General features: G+C 41.7%; 1 protein-coding gene across 1 annotated transcript in view; it reads right to left on the bottom strand.

Moving 5' to 3' along the window:
* Window positions 1-6,832, bottom strand: part of SLC2A10 (solute carrier family 2 member 10) — a 129,498-nt gene extending 122,666 nt beyond the window's left edge. The window contains exons 1-2 of the mRNA XM_086932596.1: window positions 6,663-6,832; window positions 2,943-4,325 (exon numbers count right to left, since the gene is read on the bottom strand). Coding sequence (XP_086788722.1) covers window positions 2,943-4,325; window positions 6,663-6,666 — 1,387 coding nt within the window. The 5' untranslated portion in view covers window positions 6,667-6,832. The remainder of the gene's footprint in view (window positions 1-2,942; window positions 4,326-6,662) is intronic.
* Between the last annotated feature and the right edge of the window lie 8,014 nt (window positions 6,833-14,846).

Raw genomic sequence — 14,846 nt, 5'->3', positions numbered from 1 at the left:
GGGGTTATTTGCCCAAAGAGCTGTTCTTTTCAATACCCGCACTACAGCGATAAATTTATTAATATATCTGAACAGCAGGGTTATCCTGTGCTGTGAAATATTCATGTTAAGAAAGCTCCTTGAAATGTGTGCCAGGACATTGTTTTTTATCTTGGGCAAGTTGCTCCTGCTTCTGGAAAACCAGATGGGTCACCAGGGCATATATGACCAAGGTCCCACAAAATCTTCTGACAGGCTTTCCAATGATCACACCATAGGAGGCTGCATTTAATCTGCTACAGAACCGACTAGCGAGGATGATTCGGAATGAAAACAAGCATTTGCAAAGTCAACAGGTTGACCCTTTGAACCTCTTGGTTTTGCCAATGCTGTTTAGGGAGTGTGTGAGGGGTGCGTGAGGCGGAGCAGAAGATAGAAAAAGCAACACAGAGAGCAAAGGTTGGAGAGAGCAGCACAGGAGTGGGGGAAGCACATGTGGGAGAGAACAACATGGAGCTGAGGGTGAGGAAGTTTTTAGAGAGAGAAACACATGGTAGTGAGAACAACACAGATCGGGGAATTTGCAGGGGCAAAACAAGCAAGGGAGAGAAATACCTGGCAATTCACTCGGTGCCGCAGTGTGACACACAATATTGGCTCCCATCACACGGTTTCTGAGTGAGGAGACGTCCATTAAGGGGTGTGAAAACACCCCAGGACATCGGCACCTGTCGGCACCAGTCGCAACAAGCTTTTTATTAGGGGGGAGGAAAGGACTTAAGGCGGGGTGGGGTTCATAAGTGCCTTGTAGGTACTTATCTGTATGAGGCGCCCGCCCCCTTCAAGGCCCCGCCTCCTCCTCACACTGAGATTGTTCTGCAAGTGGCAGGTATGGAGAGAGCAACCCAGAGAACCGCCGCAAGGGGTTGTTTTGCAGGGGATAAGCACACAAGGAAGATTGCAACACGGAGTGCAGGGTGTTTTGCGGGGAACGATGCATACATGAAAGAGAGCAACCTGGGGATTTGGGGGACCAAATACGGTAAAAAGCAACTCAGAACACGGTGGGTATGACATGAGAAAAAGCACATTAAGATGAGAGGTGGAAAACACATGCTCTCATGGAGTGCTTAACCCAAAAACAAACAAGCATTTGCAATGCAATAGATCTCACATTGTTGAAAGCTTGAGCTATTGGCGTTGCAATATTATTTGCAATGGCATAGCTCAAACTTTCAGTAAAGCAAGACCTATTGCATTGCAAATGCTTGTTTAGTATTGGACTTCCGTTACTGAGGATTGCTCGACAGTAACATATCGGGCTCACCGTGAACTAATGCATGTAACCGGGGCAGTCGCTAGGGCGTTACCAAAAGAGCAAAAGGAGGGACAAATGTAAGCTTTTGACCAATGAAAAGCAAGGATTTTTCACAAGCACATCAAGGAACCAATCATAAGTGATGGGCGTGCTGAATGCCCATATACCAGATAATTACAAGAAAAGGGTATAACCAAGAAATGCCACCGGGACATGGATGATTGACAGTACAGAGGATAAACGGTCCCAGTGGGACAATTTTGAGCAACAGAAATATTTATGCACCTGCATCCATTGAATTACTTATACTATGAACTTCTGCTGAATATTGTTTATTCATATTGAAAATCAATCTGAATCTTCAAAATCCAGCAAACATCTGGAACATATGAGAATTTAACAAAGGCGCTCAACCCTCTTTTTTAGGTTGCCATCTATCCGTTCTCTGATCTAGAAACCCACGGGCACACTATTGTCATTTCAACCACCCAGCCATTGGTGATGCACCGTAATTTAGTTTTCCATTTTACACCTAGTGCTTGCATTATAAATTATAATAAATTCTAAGTATTTTCTTTTGCTAAATTCTCACCTGCCCCTTTACAGTCCTGAGGAAGACCCCCTTGTAAGGATCAAGGTCACCTATATATGACTGGGTTCAAAACGCCGACAGTTTGTTGTTTCTATGTCAGTGTGGTCAACAGTGCTTTTTCACTGTGCCTATTTAGTGACATAATGGCTGCTAATTTGTTTGTATATAATTGTCATGTTGGACAAACCTTTTCTTTGGAAATAATATTGTTGATGTATATATTGTCACTTCCTTTCCTTTCCCATTTAACCCTCACTTTACACACAAGTCTTCCTGTCCTCCCTTCTACACATTCGGGGCACTTTTGTGTACATATGTTTCAGATGTTTTCTGGATTTCGAACATTCAGATTGATGTTCAACATGAGTAAACAATATTGAGCAGAAGTTTATAGTATAAGTAAATCAATGGATGCTGTTGCATAAATATTTGTGTTGTCTAAAATTGTCCCACTGGGACCGTTTATCTTCTGTACTGGCATACACCTGAAAAAGCATTTCTCGAGAGACAGAGCATGTGATGCATAAGTGAGAGCTAAAAAGGAGCACCCTAAAATAGAGAAATTGAATTATACAAGTCAGCCAAGCAAAAGGGGACAAGGAAATCCAATAAATAAAAAGTAACCAATAATAGTGACATCAAAGACAACCAATGGTAAGCAGTCAGTGAGCTGTAATTTCTTAGTAAGCCCACAATAGATCTTTCGCAGACAGACACCTTGCACCGCCTTGTAGGCCAGACCTAATAAGATAGGCAATCATGCTCCCATGTTTTTACACTTATAACCCTCAATATGGACACTTTTGTATACTGTTAACAATAATTGATTTAATTATTTTAGATGTTAAGGAAATGGAATGAAAGGAACACTTTCTTTTGCTCAAGATCATAATGATTTCCAAAAATAAAAAACACACTCTAGCAAAGGCCAATAACCAGAACATACTCTTGTAAAGCATGCGATAGGCACATAGAGTCATGTTACTCGTGGCCCACAAACCTTTGTACTTTACGGTTTAGCATATAAAACACGGTGTGCATACTTTAACTTACTTGGGCCAAATCCAATTGAAAACGCACTCACAAATGCCATCATGCTCACTAAAGTGATCCAGTTCAGAGCAGTATGTTCAGCAAGTTGTGTGTTATTGAAAGGCAAAGGCATATTTTCTAGCAGTTTTTTCTTCGACTGGAGGTGGTGTCCCACATTTTGAGAGAAAGAAAAGTTTGCAAACAATCTTACATTTTTAGAGCCGATGACATCTATGTTAGGGGCCTGTGATCCAGTTACTGCAAGAACCAGATTGTTTGCATCTCTCCTGACCACCAAAGGAAGAGTAATGGTCTGCACTGGGGCGCCACCAATCACTAGTGTGGTAGAAGCGTTCACCATATCCTGCGAAAAGTTTGACTTTGTGATGCTGTTGCAGCTGTCGTGAGACTCCAGTGAAATTTTGAAACTTGCTAAACCAATTCCAGTGACCGAAATTGACATTACAGCACATCCGGCAAGCAACAGGACTCTTCTTCCAGCTTTGTCAGCACAGCCCATGGCGACCAAGGTGGACACAACCTTCACCACACCAAGCCCAACTGGGGCCAACATGGCTGAAGAATCACGCTGGAAGCCCACGGAACTAAATATCGTTGACGCATAGTAAAGGACATTCGGTTGGCCAGTTAGCTGCTGAAAGAGGACTAGACCAAGCCCAACTAAAGTTCTCATCCTCATGTTGTCCCTAGAACGGAAAAGGTCACTAAATGAATATTGACGCTCACAATTGAGTTCATGGTTAGGTTCCTCGGTTTCTTCAATGTTCTGTAATGGAATAAGGCCCTTATGTGTTTCTTGGTCCTGTGTGTTTAATTTTGGAAGATGAGATGGAAGGAAAAGGATACTGAAAAACTGAATAGCTGTTGGCACAATAGCCAGTCCAAACATATATTTCCATCCTTCCTTTACATCCGATAAGAAATAATTCAATGCATACGAGAGCAAAATACCGATTGTAATACCAGTTTCATAAAGGGACACCAGCATGCCACGTTGATGAGGACTCACAATCTCAGAGACATAGATGCAGCATGCCATGGATGAGATGGATATGGCAAACCCTACAATGACGCGCCCAGCCACAAGCCATATGAATGATCCTGCCAAAGTTAAAGCCAGGCTGCCCACCAAAAGCACCCCATTGCAAGCCAGCATTGACGCTCTACGACCATGGTGATCAATGATGATTCCTCCAACCAGGGATGCCAGGAGAGCACCAATTAACAAAGCACTTACGAGGATCTCTCGTTCGAAGCACCCGAGGTAAAAGTCTGTCTGAAGCTGAAGCAGGGCCCCCGAGATGATCCCAAGCTCGTATCCAAAAATCAATCCTCCAAGCAGAGAAACGACCGTGGAGAACAGCAGAACTCGCACCCCGGGGCCTAAAAGACAAGTGAAAAAAGAATTTAGTTTTCAAAAAGAAATTTGCAATAGCAATTGACATCATTAGAGATCATCTGATTTGAAGAATGTTGTTTAATTCTCATTTATTTCCACTGGTACATAGTCCTCCTGTCACTGCTTCTGGGAGGAGGAAAAGGCAGGAAAAAAAAGACAATAAAGGGGCCATACAACTGAAAATAGGAAATCTTGTCTACTGAACCCAACACTAAAAGTGGATCAAGGATCCAGAAAGCCCCTATGTTTAATGATGCATGGTAGGGTAGAAAAGCCTACGGTGACATCATTCACTACATTGCCCCTTTGAACAAGAGTGGAAGATTAAAGGTTTGAGGTTAGTAAACTGTGAGGAACAGATAGGTTTACACTGCTTTTCAAAACTGCAAGGAGACGCAGACAGAGATTTTCAGAAGTTCCTAAACATGGTTTTCTGGAAGGTTGGCAGGGAAACGCAGTGGGTGCTTTAGGATCGTCCTGTCAAATCATGTGAACCCAGTGCTTAATTTGAGTTGGTGGTTGCCAGTGGGGCCACAACATTTATTTTTGAGGACCTGCACTTATTTGTCCACATCAGATATTTACTGAGTGCACCTAATGGAAAACACACACAAATCCAAAAGACAGAGAAAGAGAAAGAGGAAGATGGAAAAACAATCAGAAAGGGAGAAAGGAGGAACCTGCAGGAGTGAGATAAAGGGGCAGGGAGTGTCTGGTGGTGGATTAAAGAGGCATGAGGTGGACTGCGCAGTGTTGGTATTGGGTGTGCTGACATTTAATAGCAACAGCTGCGGGCTTCTGAGTCGAGCTTTGGGTTCCGGCACTCATTGATTTATAAATGATGCACTGCGTGTACCTTATAGGACCTAGGGAAGCAGGCTTTAGCGGGGGTCAAATTTAGAAGTATAGTCAGTTGAATGGATAGGAATAGTCTACTGGAGAGGAGTCCAATAGAAGTCTGGAAGGGCTCGATCAATGGCAGAGTTTATGGAAATCCTTATAATAAAAAAAATGACCACAATTAATTTAAAGTGATTAATATATGTAGTCAGTGGCATTGATCCAGCCCTTCTAGACCTTCTTTGGACATATATAAACAAATCAACTACCCAGGAGCGTGGCCATGTAGGGATTACTGAGTTAAGCATACTGTAGCGCTTTAAAATCTGAGTTCTGTTTGATGAGGATCCAGAGAAGGGATGGAAGAGGTTAACTGCATGATTGCGGGGAATTTAGGTTTTGTTTTCTTGAGCTCACAGTTATAATCAAGATGACACAACCCAACTTTGAGACCTAGCATTACTCAGTGGGAGCTATAATTTGCTGAGGTGTCGGCTTGGGGCGTGAAAGGAAAGTCAATATTGAATGTGACTCCCAGGTTGAGGAGAGTTTGTACTGGTGCGAGTGGGATGCACAGGGTAGTTGGGCAGTCGAAAGAGTGGGGCAAGAGATTTGGAGTCTTAGGATAGGAGATTTTGATCAATAGCAGCAGGACAGGGTTTCTTGCAATAATTTCTGAACATGCATTAAACAAGCCAAAACTAGGTGAGCGCCCAATACGCCCCCTTGCATATTAAGGAGTACCTGGGGATTGAGGCAATGTATGACATAAGGGTGGTAGGTTTAGAATCACTCTCTTGTCCAGTTATATAGTGAAAGCAATATGTAATATCCCTGGTGAAAAAGTGTGAATAACCCTAAGATGCACAGGTCGATAATTGAATTTGAATGCAATATTATGACTGCAGACAAACACGATTATCGAATTGCTCGCCAACTGGTTTGCCAACAGGTAAGAGATTTATGTACAAAGAGGTTGCATAGAAAACTGCGCATTTGCAAAGGGTCTAAAAACAGCTGCCTACTGAAAAACTAGGCAGGTCATTATTTACAGATGTGGTGGAAAAGCAGTGAATGAAGTCATTGCGACTCACAATTGGAAGGGGACGCCATTTCATTCCCGGTCCCAGTCAGACAGAATCATTAGAATCCCTTTTGGGTAATGGCGCTGATGAGCAAAATTCAATGGAATGTAATACTTCCCACTTTTTCCAAATATGTCGTCTGGTCAAAAAGGAACAGTGCTTAAAAGTCACTTGCTAGGTTCTCTTGGTATTCGAAGACCCACAAAGCAAAAGAAAACAGAGCATGACTTTACAAAGTAAATAACATGAAAGCATAACAGGATGTTCCCACCAAGAGACCGTTTTTTAATTAGCAAAAAGTAAAAATTTAAATTGGAACGAGGAAAAAATAAATACAGTGTACCTTTTCTCACAAAGATTTAGCAATAACTTGAAACGAAAAAACAAAAGACTCACCCATTGTTATTCAACGACTTAAGGATCTCTTCTTCTCAAGTGATTTCCGATAATTCGATGAAATGGGCGAATATCGACCGAAAGTTATCCATTTAATTGGTTGGGAATCGCCGACTGCCTTTGCGAAGACGCGCTGGATCCCAAAAGGCTGATATCTGAAGCAAACCAATATTTACGTTTCAGTTCACAGGGTGTAAGGCGAGTATGATCTGTACACTTTTCTCGTCGGGCAGGTTTTGACTCAGGTTTGCAATTAAAACCGATATTGTGAAATATCATTTACAAAGCACTGAAGCTAAGAGCAGGACAGCCAATCTGGCATACTTCGACCAGATGGGAGAAAAAAGAAGCTTGGAGAGACGTGCCCCTTAAACTGGCCTTGAAATAATGATATTAGAGAAGCTGATCTGACATGAGCTGGGAAGGGGCTAATGAAATGAACAAAAAGTGCACGAGAGTGTCTATGGAAAAGTTGCAGAGAGCATGGGTCTCTCTGGAGAGAAACCGGCGTTGCAGTGTTATAACAACACTGATTGACAAAGTAAAAAAACAAAAAACAATAAGGGATGCCAGGAACTGAATGAGATTAAAGTAAGAGGGTATGACTGGCTTGGCAGCCATGGCAACCATAGCCCTTTGCAGATAATAATTAGCAAGGCTAAACAATAAAGTGCTTCATTTGAGATGACTGTATAATTACAGCTGGGCTCATGGTAGCTGTGCTTCGATCCAGCTGCAAAAGAAAGCAAGGGGCGTCAAGGGTAGAGTTTAACTCATTGCTGGTTACCATGGAAATGCCTGGGGCTACGCTGCTGTCCCAGGGGCAGGTCAGGAACAGGTAAACACACGGACAGGTAAGTGCCGCCATCTTAAGACGCTGCTCACTTGCATCATAACAAGCCTGTGAAATGCACAGTGAGCAACAGCGAGGTTTGTGGGGCGCTTAATTTAGGCAAATGCAGTTTCTAGGCACTTTCAAGATGTACTGACAAAGGTAAACATCCTTTACAACGACTGCGTTACAACGCATGCCAGTACCCCGCATTTTTTACTCCCCAAAGTCTTTTGCAACGCAGGGCTTGACACCGCAAATCATTACAACGCATTCCCCATTACAACGCCCCGGTGGAGTTAGAATAGTAAATTGCGTTGTAATGGAAAATGCGTTGTAATGGATTGCGTTGTAAAGCCTTGCGTTGTAAAAGATTTTGCAGAGTAAAAAATGTGGGGTAGTGGCACTCCTTGTAAAAGCGTGCGGGGTAAAGTGTCGTATTCACTGACAAGGGTTCTAGTATATCGAATCTGGAAGGCATGCAAATAAAACAAAATTGAACAGAACAGAGATGATTTACAACTAGAAAAGGTAGACAATTTACCAAACATTGATGGCAATTGTCATTATTATAAGTGCAGTTGTTAAAAGGACACTGGTGTGTATGCAAAAATTAATGAGCATAGAAGAATACCCGTTCCTTTAACTAGCAGCCAGAATGGCTGCTTTGAGCCACTAGGGCCTTCATTATGGGTGCCTCATGAATTCACAAACCCTGTGCTAACACCTGTTTAAACAAAGATAGCAATTGTATGTGGTGTGATGTTTATTACACCTGGTAATTAACACGTACGCTGAAGATCGCACCTTTGGATTTTGCGTAGGCAGGTCAAACCTCCTGAAATTTAACAGAGGAAAAGGAAAAGGCCTAGGAAATATTAGAACATAGAGATTTTCGAGCAAAAGCGCCAAATCCAAATTGTATGCACCATTTTTGAGGGATAAAATTATAATATATGGCATTTATTACAACCATGATATGTGTTTTAAAACATGAAGTCTAAAATGTTGTTGTTTGAATTTGTAGTGTACCCCTGACGAAGGTTGATAAAAGCAACCGAAATGCATTGGGAAAATGATACTACTGAGGATGAACTATGTATGTTTCCTGCAGTAAAAATAAGGCTCGGATGGGCATATTTACTGCATCAGAATTAAATACATAACGGTTTTTCATGTGACAGACGAAAAGGAATTACTAAATGAGAACTGGAATAAATGGATTAAAATTACAAAACTGGATCAATTTTTGGAATCTTTTGTGTGACGAAGCCTTTCAGCAGTGCTTCTGGTATGGGAGCGAAATTACGTTCCCTAACTCATTGTCAATTTATTACAACCATTACATTTTGAAACCCAGGGTGTCATATTTTAACATTCTCAATCAATATCGCCTACCCCTCGAGGACAATCATAATCCAGGTCTGGATGTTAATAATTCGATACTCTAGAGCTATTTTGACGAGCATTTGTGCATAGCACCATCCTCTCCAGCTATAGAATTGCGTGGATAACCATCTAGTGAGCCTAATTCACAAGGCAAAAGTTACGTTTAGGCTTCAGTGATCATTTCCAGCTGATTTAGTTTTGGGGGACAAACAACAGAACTGGTGCAAACACTCCATCATAATTCAAACTATGCACCTGTTCCCATTTTCGACCACTTATTTCTACACGCATGAATGATCTATTTGGGGAGATGCCAAACTTATTTGTTAGTATGCAATCCAAAGAGCTCTACATCCAGGTCACGTTCATATCTTAACTGGGTTTTGAAGGAAAGTATGAATTTGTCTTGATCTATAGCTCATTGTATTCAAAATACTTGGAAGTTAGCCTAATATGTACCTTTATGTTATCAAGGACAAGGAAACCCAAGGTATATAAGCGACCATAGATATGACATGTTTAAAGAGGAACATGTGGTCCCTTAGTATGAATTTTCCTGGAAAAATGGCCATAGAAAATAAATAAGTTCTATTTCAAAAGAGCTTTTAAGGAAGAGAACAGAGGCGCCGCCCATAGCTTCTTGGTTTGTACGTCTTTGGCAGGTACTGGCAATGGAACTACTCACGGCAAGGCTGCAGGCGCGAGACACACGCTTCAAAGCAGTTTGGGAACCCCTAGTGCGGCACCTCTGCTCTGTAGAATATGCGCGATATATGCCCCCTAGACTCCGCGCGCTACACCTCATCGAGGACGCAATTGTCCCCGCGGATCCTGCCAGACTACGCCCTTGAGTGTCGTACACTATGCAGTGACCAGCGCTAACGCGTACGCCCCCCCACTCCGCCCCCTGACACACTGTCCACAGCCACCATCCTGTCTCCCCTCTTTTCTCCCTGCTCTCAGGTTCCTCTGCCTCACCTACTTCCTCTCTTCCTACTTGCCACTCTGGCCTTCGTCTCGCTACGAGACAGTTGTGCCCTGTTGGGCTGTTCTTGACAGTTGGGCTAGTTGCCTGCCACCTACCTCCCATGCAAAGCGGACATATGCTCGCGTGTGATAAACTCCTGAGAAACTCACCCTTAAGCCACGCGGCCGGCTCTCCCAAGAGAGTTGTAGGCATGGCGCTGTGTTAAAGCTCCGACCCCGTCCAAGTTGGTACACAAGCACAAGAAATATTGCATACGCGGCCGGCCTCAACAGGAGGTTGTAGGCTCAACGCTGTGTTCAAAATAAAGAAATATGGCCAGTTTGGGCCTGAACTAAAAGAGCTTTTAAATTAGAAAACTAAAAGGTATTTATTCCATCTCATAACACATAAAAAAGTAATCAAAGTGGGACACAAAAGACAAAAAGCAACTGAGAAGATACTTTACAATTCTGCCATTTTTAGAGTGACTTGTAATAATATTAAGCAGATTTTGTCACAATTTTTTCAAGTACCAATGCTATAAACTTATAAAGCAACTGTATTTGATATAGTAATGGTACTATATGTCGACGACGTTTTGATCCCACTTATTAGTATGGGGATCATTATCAGGACTTTATGGAATGCCTGAGACTTAGAAATGTCTGTAAGAAAAAAAAAGCAGGAAGAGAAAGAAGGGAATGAAAACAGGGAAAAAAATGTAAAATGTAGTAATAATTCTAGTCAGTGGCTATGGAGCTCTTTCATACCATGCATGGACTAAATACCTTTAATTTTCTCATTTAAAAGCTCTTTGACATAGAACTTATTTATTTTCTATGACCACTTGTTCCTCTATAAACATTAATATTTAACTTTAAACATGGACAAATCTATTTGGGGAAGCACTCTTGAATCTCAACCAAATGCTTTGAGACCCATTTTACCCAGCTGGTATCTTGCATTCTCTCATCTTCAAACAGGTTAGTTTTCCATCCACTCAATGTCCTGAAGACAATCTTCGTACATTGCAGTGCACTTACCGGAAAGGTAAAAACGATATTATCTGTACCCACAATGCCCAGCTCTGATTTGCTTGTTCTGAGTGATGCAGTCAGTCACAAAACTTTATTCGGCCAAATGAGGCCATAAAAGTACAGATGATAAAAACATTTAATGAATAAATAGAGCAGCATTACAAGGTTCAGGACACACCTGGGGTAATACAGAGATTTCCAAGAAAGATACTACATAGGGAGCACACAAATGATAAGTTACATAAAACATATATTAAAAGGGACGGTGAGCCTCAGACTAAAACAACAAAATATAAAAGAGTTTAAAAAATGGCATCAGCTCCTAACCTACGAATATGAAAAGGGTGGATTAGTTATGTTGAGCCATATTTGTTTCCAACTCCAAGTGAAAGAAGGGCAAAATATCCCACTGCCATGCACATTTTCTCATTCTCTAACATTTTCAATCCCTAAAAAGCCTCTTTATGGAAGTTCGTATTAAAGTGATGCTATTCAGGCATTTCCTAAAAGCTGTTTTAAGGGGTTATTCGGTGTAAAGAAAAAAAACTCCCTTTACTCAGTCCTGCATTCCTCACAATGCCCATCATTAGGCACTCTATAATGTCCCTTGTTTGATGATGTCTTACTTGGGTTGTGAAGTGTGGCTTACTGGTTAGAGCAGGCAGACCCCGAAGCAGAGGTCAGACCCGGGACCAAGGTTCAATTCCCGACGCGGCAGGGTCGTGAGCTCAAATGTCCATGGACTCGATAATTCTCGCTTCGGTGCCTGACCTAATCATGGGTTCACACTCTGCAACTCTGGGCATTAAGCTTGCTTAATCTCCACAACGGCCCCCCGCGGCGGGATGCCTGGCTTTCACCTTGGGGATGCCCTGTAGGGGCTATCTCACAGGGAAAAACCAGGACGGGTTCCCAAGGCAAGCGCGGAGATACCCCTTCGGGGGGTCGATTCTGGCGCTATATAAGAATGTAATAATAATAATAATAATAATAATAATAAAGCTATTGTAACATCATTCACTGGATGGCCTGTTTAAGCAAGAGATGTTTCCGGAACTAGCGAAAGCTCTACGCTTCTTATTACCCCAGTTCATCTTTCGAAGGCAATGGCAGAGCCACTCTGGCATGCTTGAGCTTATTTACAGATTTTGAGATGGTCTGAAAATCCCCCATTACATTTTCTTTGGCCATTGTGCTTTGTTTCATTAGTAGCTCACCCTTCCCATTTGTGGGAGTCAGTCAGTATTTGCAGAGAAGCTCCCATGGAGGTAATTAAACAGACTGTCTTAAAGCAGATTCTTCTGGTGACATACTACAGAGTGTTAATATCATGGACGTCTGTGTCTGTATGATAAGGGGGTTTTCTTACAATAGGACAGACAGGCAACTAGAATCGTTTTCAAAGCTATCTGCTGTTCCAATCTGGATCTTAACCTAAGAACATTCGGAAATGGTTTGAGAAGGTTGGGCAAGGACACAGCCGTTGCTCACCCCTCTCTTAACTGGGAGCCAAGTCATTATCTCCCAGGCAGCATCAAACGGAATGCCGGCAGTATTTTATTGTCAGAACTGTTTGGACTATGCCCCATTCCAGTGACACGATAAAGCAAGCATTGGCATAGCCAATACGTCTCGCCTTTGGAAATGTATAAGTATTTAGCCATGCAGCACATTATCCCCCACTGGCATGCACACGGTCTCAACATCTTCAAACAGTCGTACAAGTTTAACAGTCTAAAAAAAAATAACGTTGATATTTAACGAGAAATATTAAAAGGTTTAACAATATCGCCACAGAACATATATGAACGCGGTCTGACAGTCTGCACAAATAGCAGGGCATCTAAAAACGACCATACCAAGGTCAAGGGAAGCGCAGTACATAACTGGTACAGTAGAACGAGCTCAAAGAACCATAAACAGCTTTCTAAATCAGTCTTGTATTCATAAACAGTAGGACCTCAACAGCATGTGCATATCTTTCAGAAAATGAGGTCCTTCAACTATGTATGGATATGGTGAATGCATGTATGATGTGTATTGCACAAACCTAGTTAAAAGGCACCTCAGCACTGCACAGGGTAAAAACCGAGCATAAACTTAACACGCGAGAATGAGCTGGGTTGTTGACAACGAATGCATTATGATGTAGTGTTTTTTAAACCTTAAATTATGAATACTGCGTAGAAGTTTGGCCCATTCTTTGAAACAATGGATTTTGATCAATCTAATAAGAGGGAGCATCACATAAGATATAAAATCAAAAATCTTGTTTGAACATTGGGCTTTAAAATAACCACATTATTTGTTAATTTAATAACTGAAATTGCTCAACAAAAGCTTAGTGATAGAGCAAGCACTTAAAACATCATAAGAATCCATCTATAGTCAGGGCCACTGGAATTATGTGATTGTGTGGGCCTGGATATTTTCACGTAATTATGGATTTGCTGCATTTGCCACATAATTCATCATCAGCTCCATAATCTGCAGATTTTAACAAAAAAAAGTTTCTAGCCCAAACAGTTTAAAAGTTACTAAAAACGTTGTGACACATGTTGCCGCACCGTGGAAGGCACTTTGCAAACATTGACTGGCCACCTTTCTGTAGCTTATTGCTATATTTGGGTGTTATACTCTACTAAAGAGGCACAGCTAATGCCCAGACAATGCTGACTAGTTTAAATCGTTTTTTCTTGCCGCATAATTAACTCAAACCTGCTGCATGATTTGGTCCTTTCCTGCCGCATAATTCCAATGGCCCTATCTATAGGGCAGCAGCATGTGGTTGCTGAACACAAGCAGATCTGGCCCAGGAGATAGCTCGGCGCTTCATGGAGCGCTGAGAAGTCACCAAGGAGAGTTCTCAGTCTGACTTTTGTTTCTTCTGGCGATTTGAGCCGTGAGATATTGAACCACCAAGGGCAGGATTTGGGCACAATCAGCTGCAAAGCTAATATGAGGGCAAGATTTCCAAAGCTTTGTAATGGTGGAACAAATAAGTCATTCCTCTTTCTCTGGGCGTAGACAAACTTTCACTCAAATCCCTGTGAGCTTAGTTCATCTTTTATGAAGAGACATTTGAGGTGACAAACTACTTTACTCTGACCTCACCAGACACCAAAGGAACAAAATGTAATAAATATCTTTATTTGTTCCCTAATGCATCAAGTAGAAGTTGTAATATCATTCTTTTTTGCAGTGATCCATTATTCACTAACATTGGTTTTCCATTAAGTAGATTTGGGGAAGAAAAATATTTTTTACTGAGGCTTGGGTTAATTCACACCTCAGCTAGATGGTGTGTTAATGTCCATACCTTATTTATTTTATTTATTTGAACGTTTTGTAGAGTGCGAACAAGACCCTTGCGGGTATCAGAGCGCTTTACAATAAGTGAAGTTAAATTATACAGAGAAAAAAATTCAGGTTAAACACGTATATATAACATCTTGTAAAAGTAAAGCAGTAGGGTACAAAACAGAACAATCCCGCAGTAGCAGGTTGAGGGTGGAAATAATATCTAGGTTGTCTAGTTGGACCCTTGTCATAGTACAGGTTAGTAGCGAGGGAACGATTGGTCTCGGAAATTCTTTAGTCTATGCTTAGGTGAATTTTGCCATGAGAATCGATGTTATTTCCTTTTTGAAAGATGCGGTAGAGGAGTTCAGTCTGGTTACTGGGGGTAGTGCATTACATATCCTGGGCGCCATCCCTGAGAAAGTTTGTTTATAGGTTTTCTAGAAGATCTTGTCCCCCTAGAGATCGTCAGTTTCTGTGCCAGATAGCTTGGTGCGTTGTGATGCTTTGCTTTATGCATTATACACGCTATTTTCAAGTGAATTCTAGCTTCCAGTGGTAACCAATTCAAGGTTTTTAAGTCTGGGGAGATGTGGGAACTTCTTTTCGAATCAGTGATGAGTCCCGCTGCAGCATTTATTGAGAAATAAAACCGCTGG

This window comes from Lissotriton vulgaris, chromosome 7 (genome assembly GCF_964263255.1).
Source record: "Lissotriton vulgaris chromosome 7, aLisVul1.2, whole genome shotgun sequence".
Classification (NCBI taxonomy): domain Eukaryota; kingdom Metazoa; phylum Chordata; class Amphibia; order Caudata; family Salamandridae; genus Lissotriton; species Lissotriton vulgaris.
Note: the sequence above shows the minus strand (reverse complement) of the source record. Positions and strands in the feature narration are given on the sequence as shown.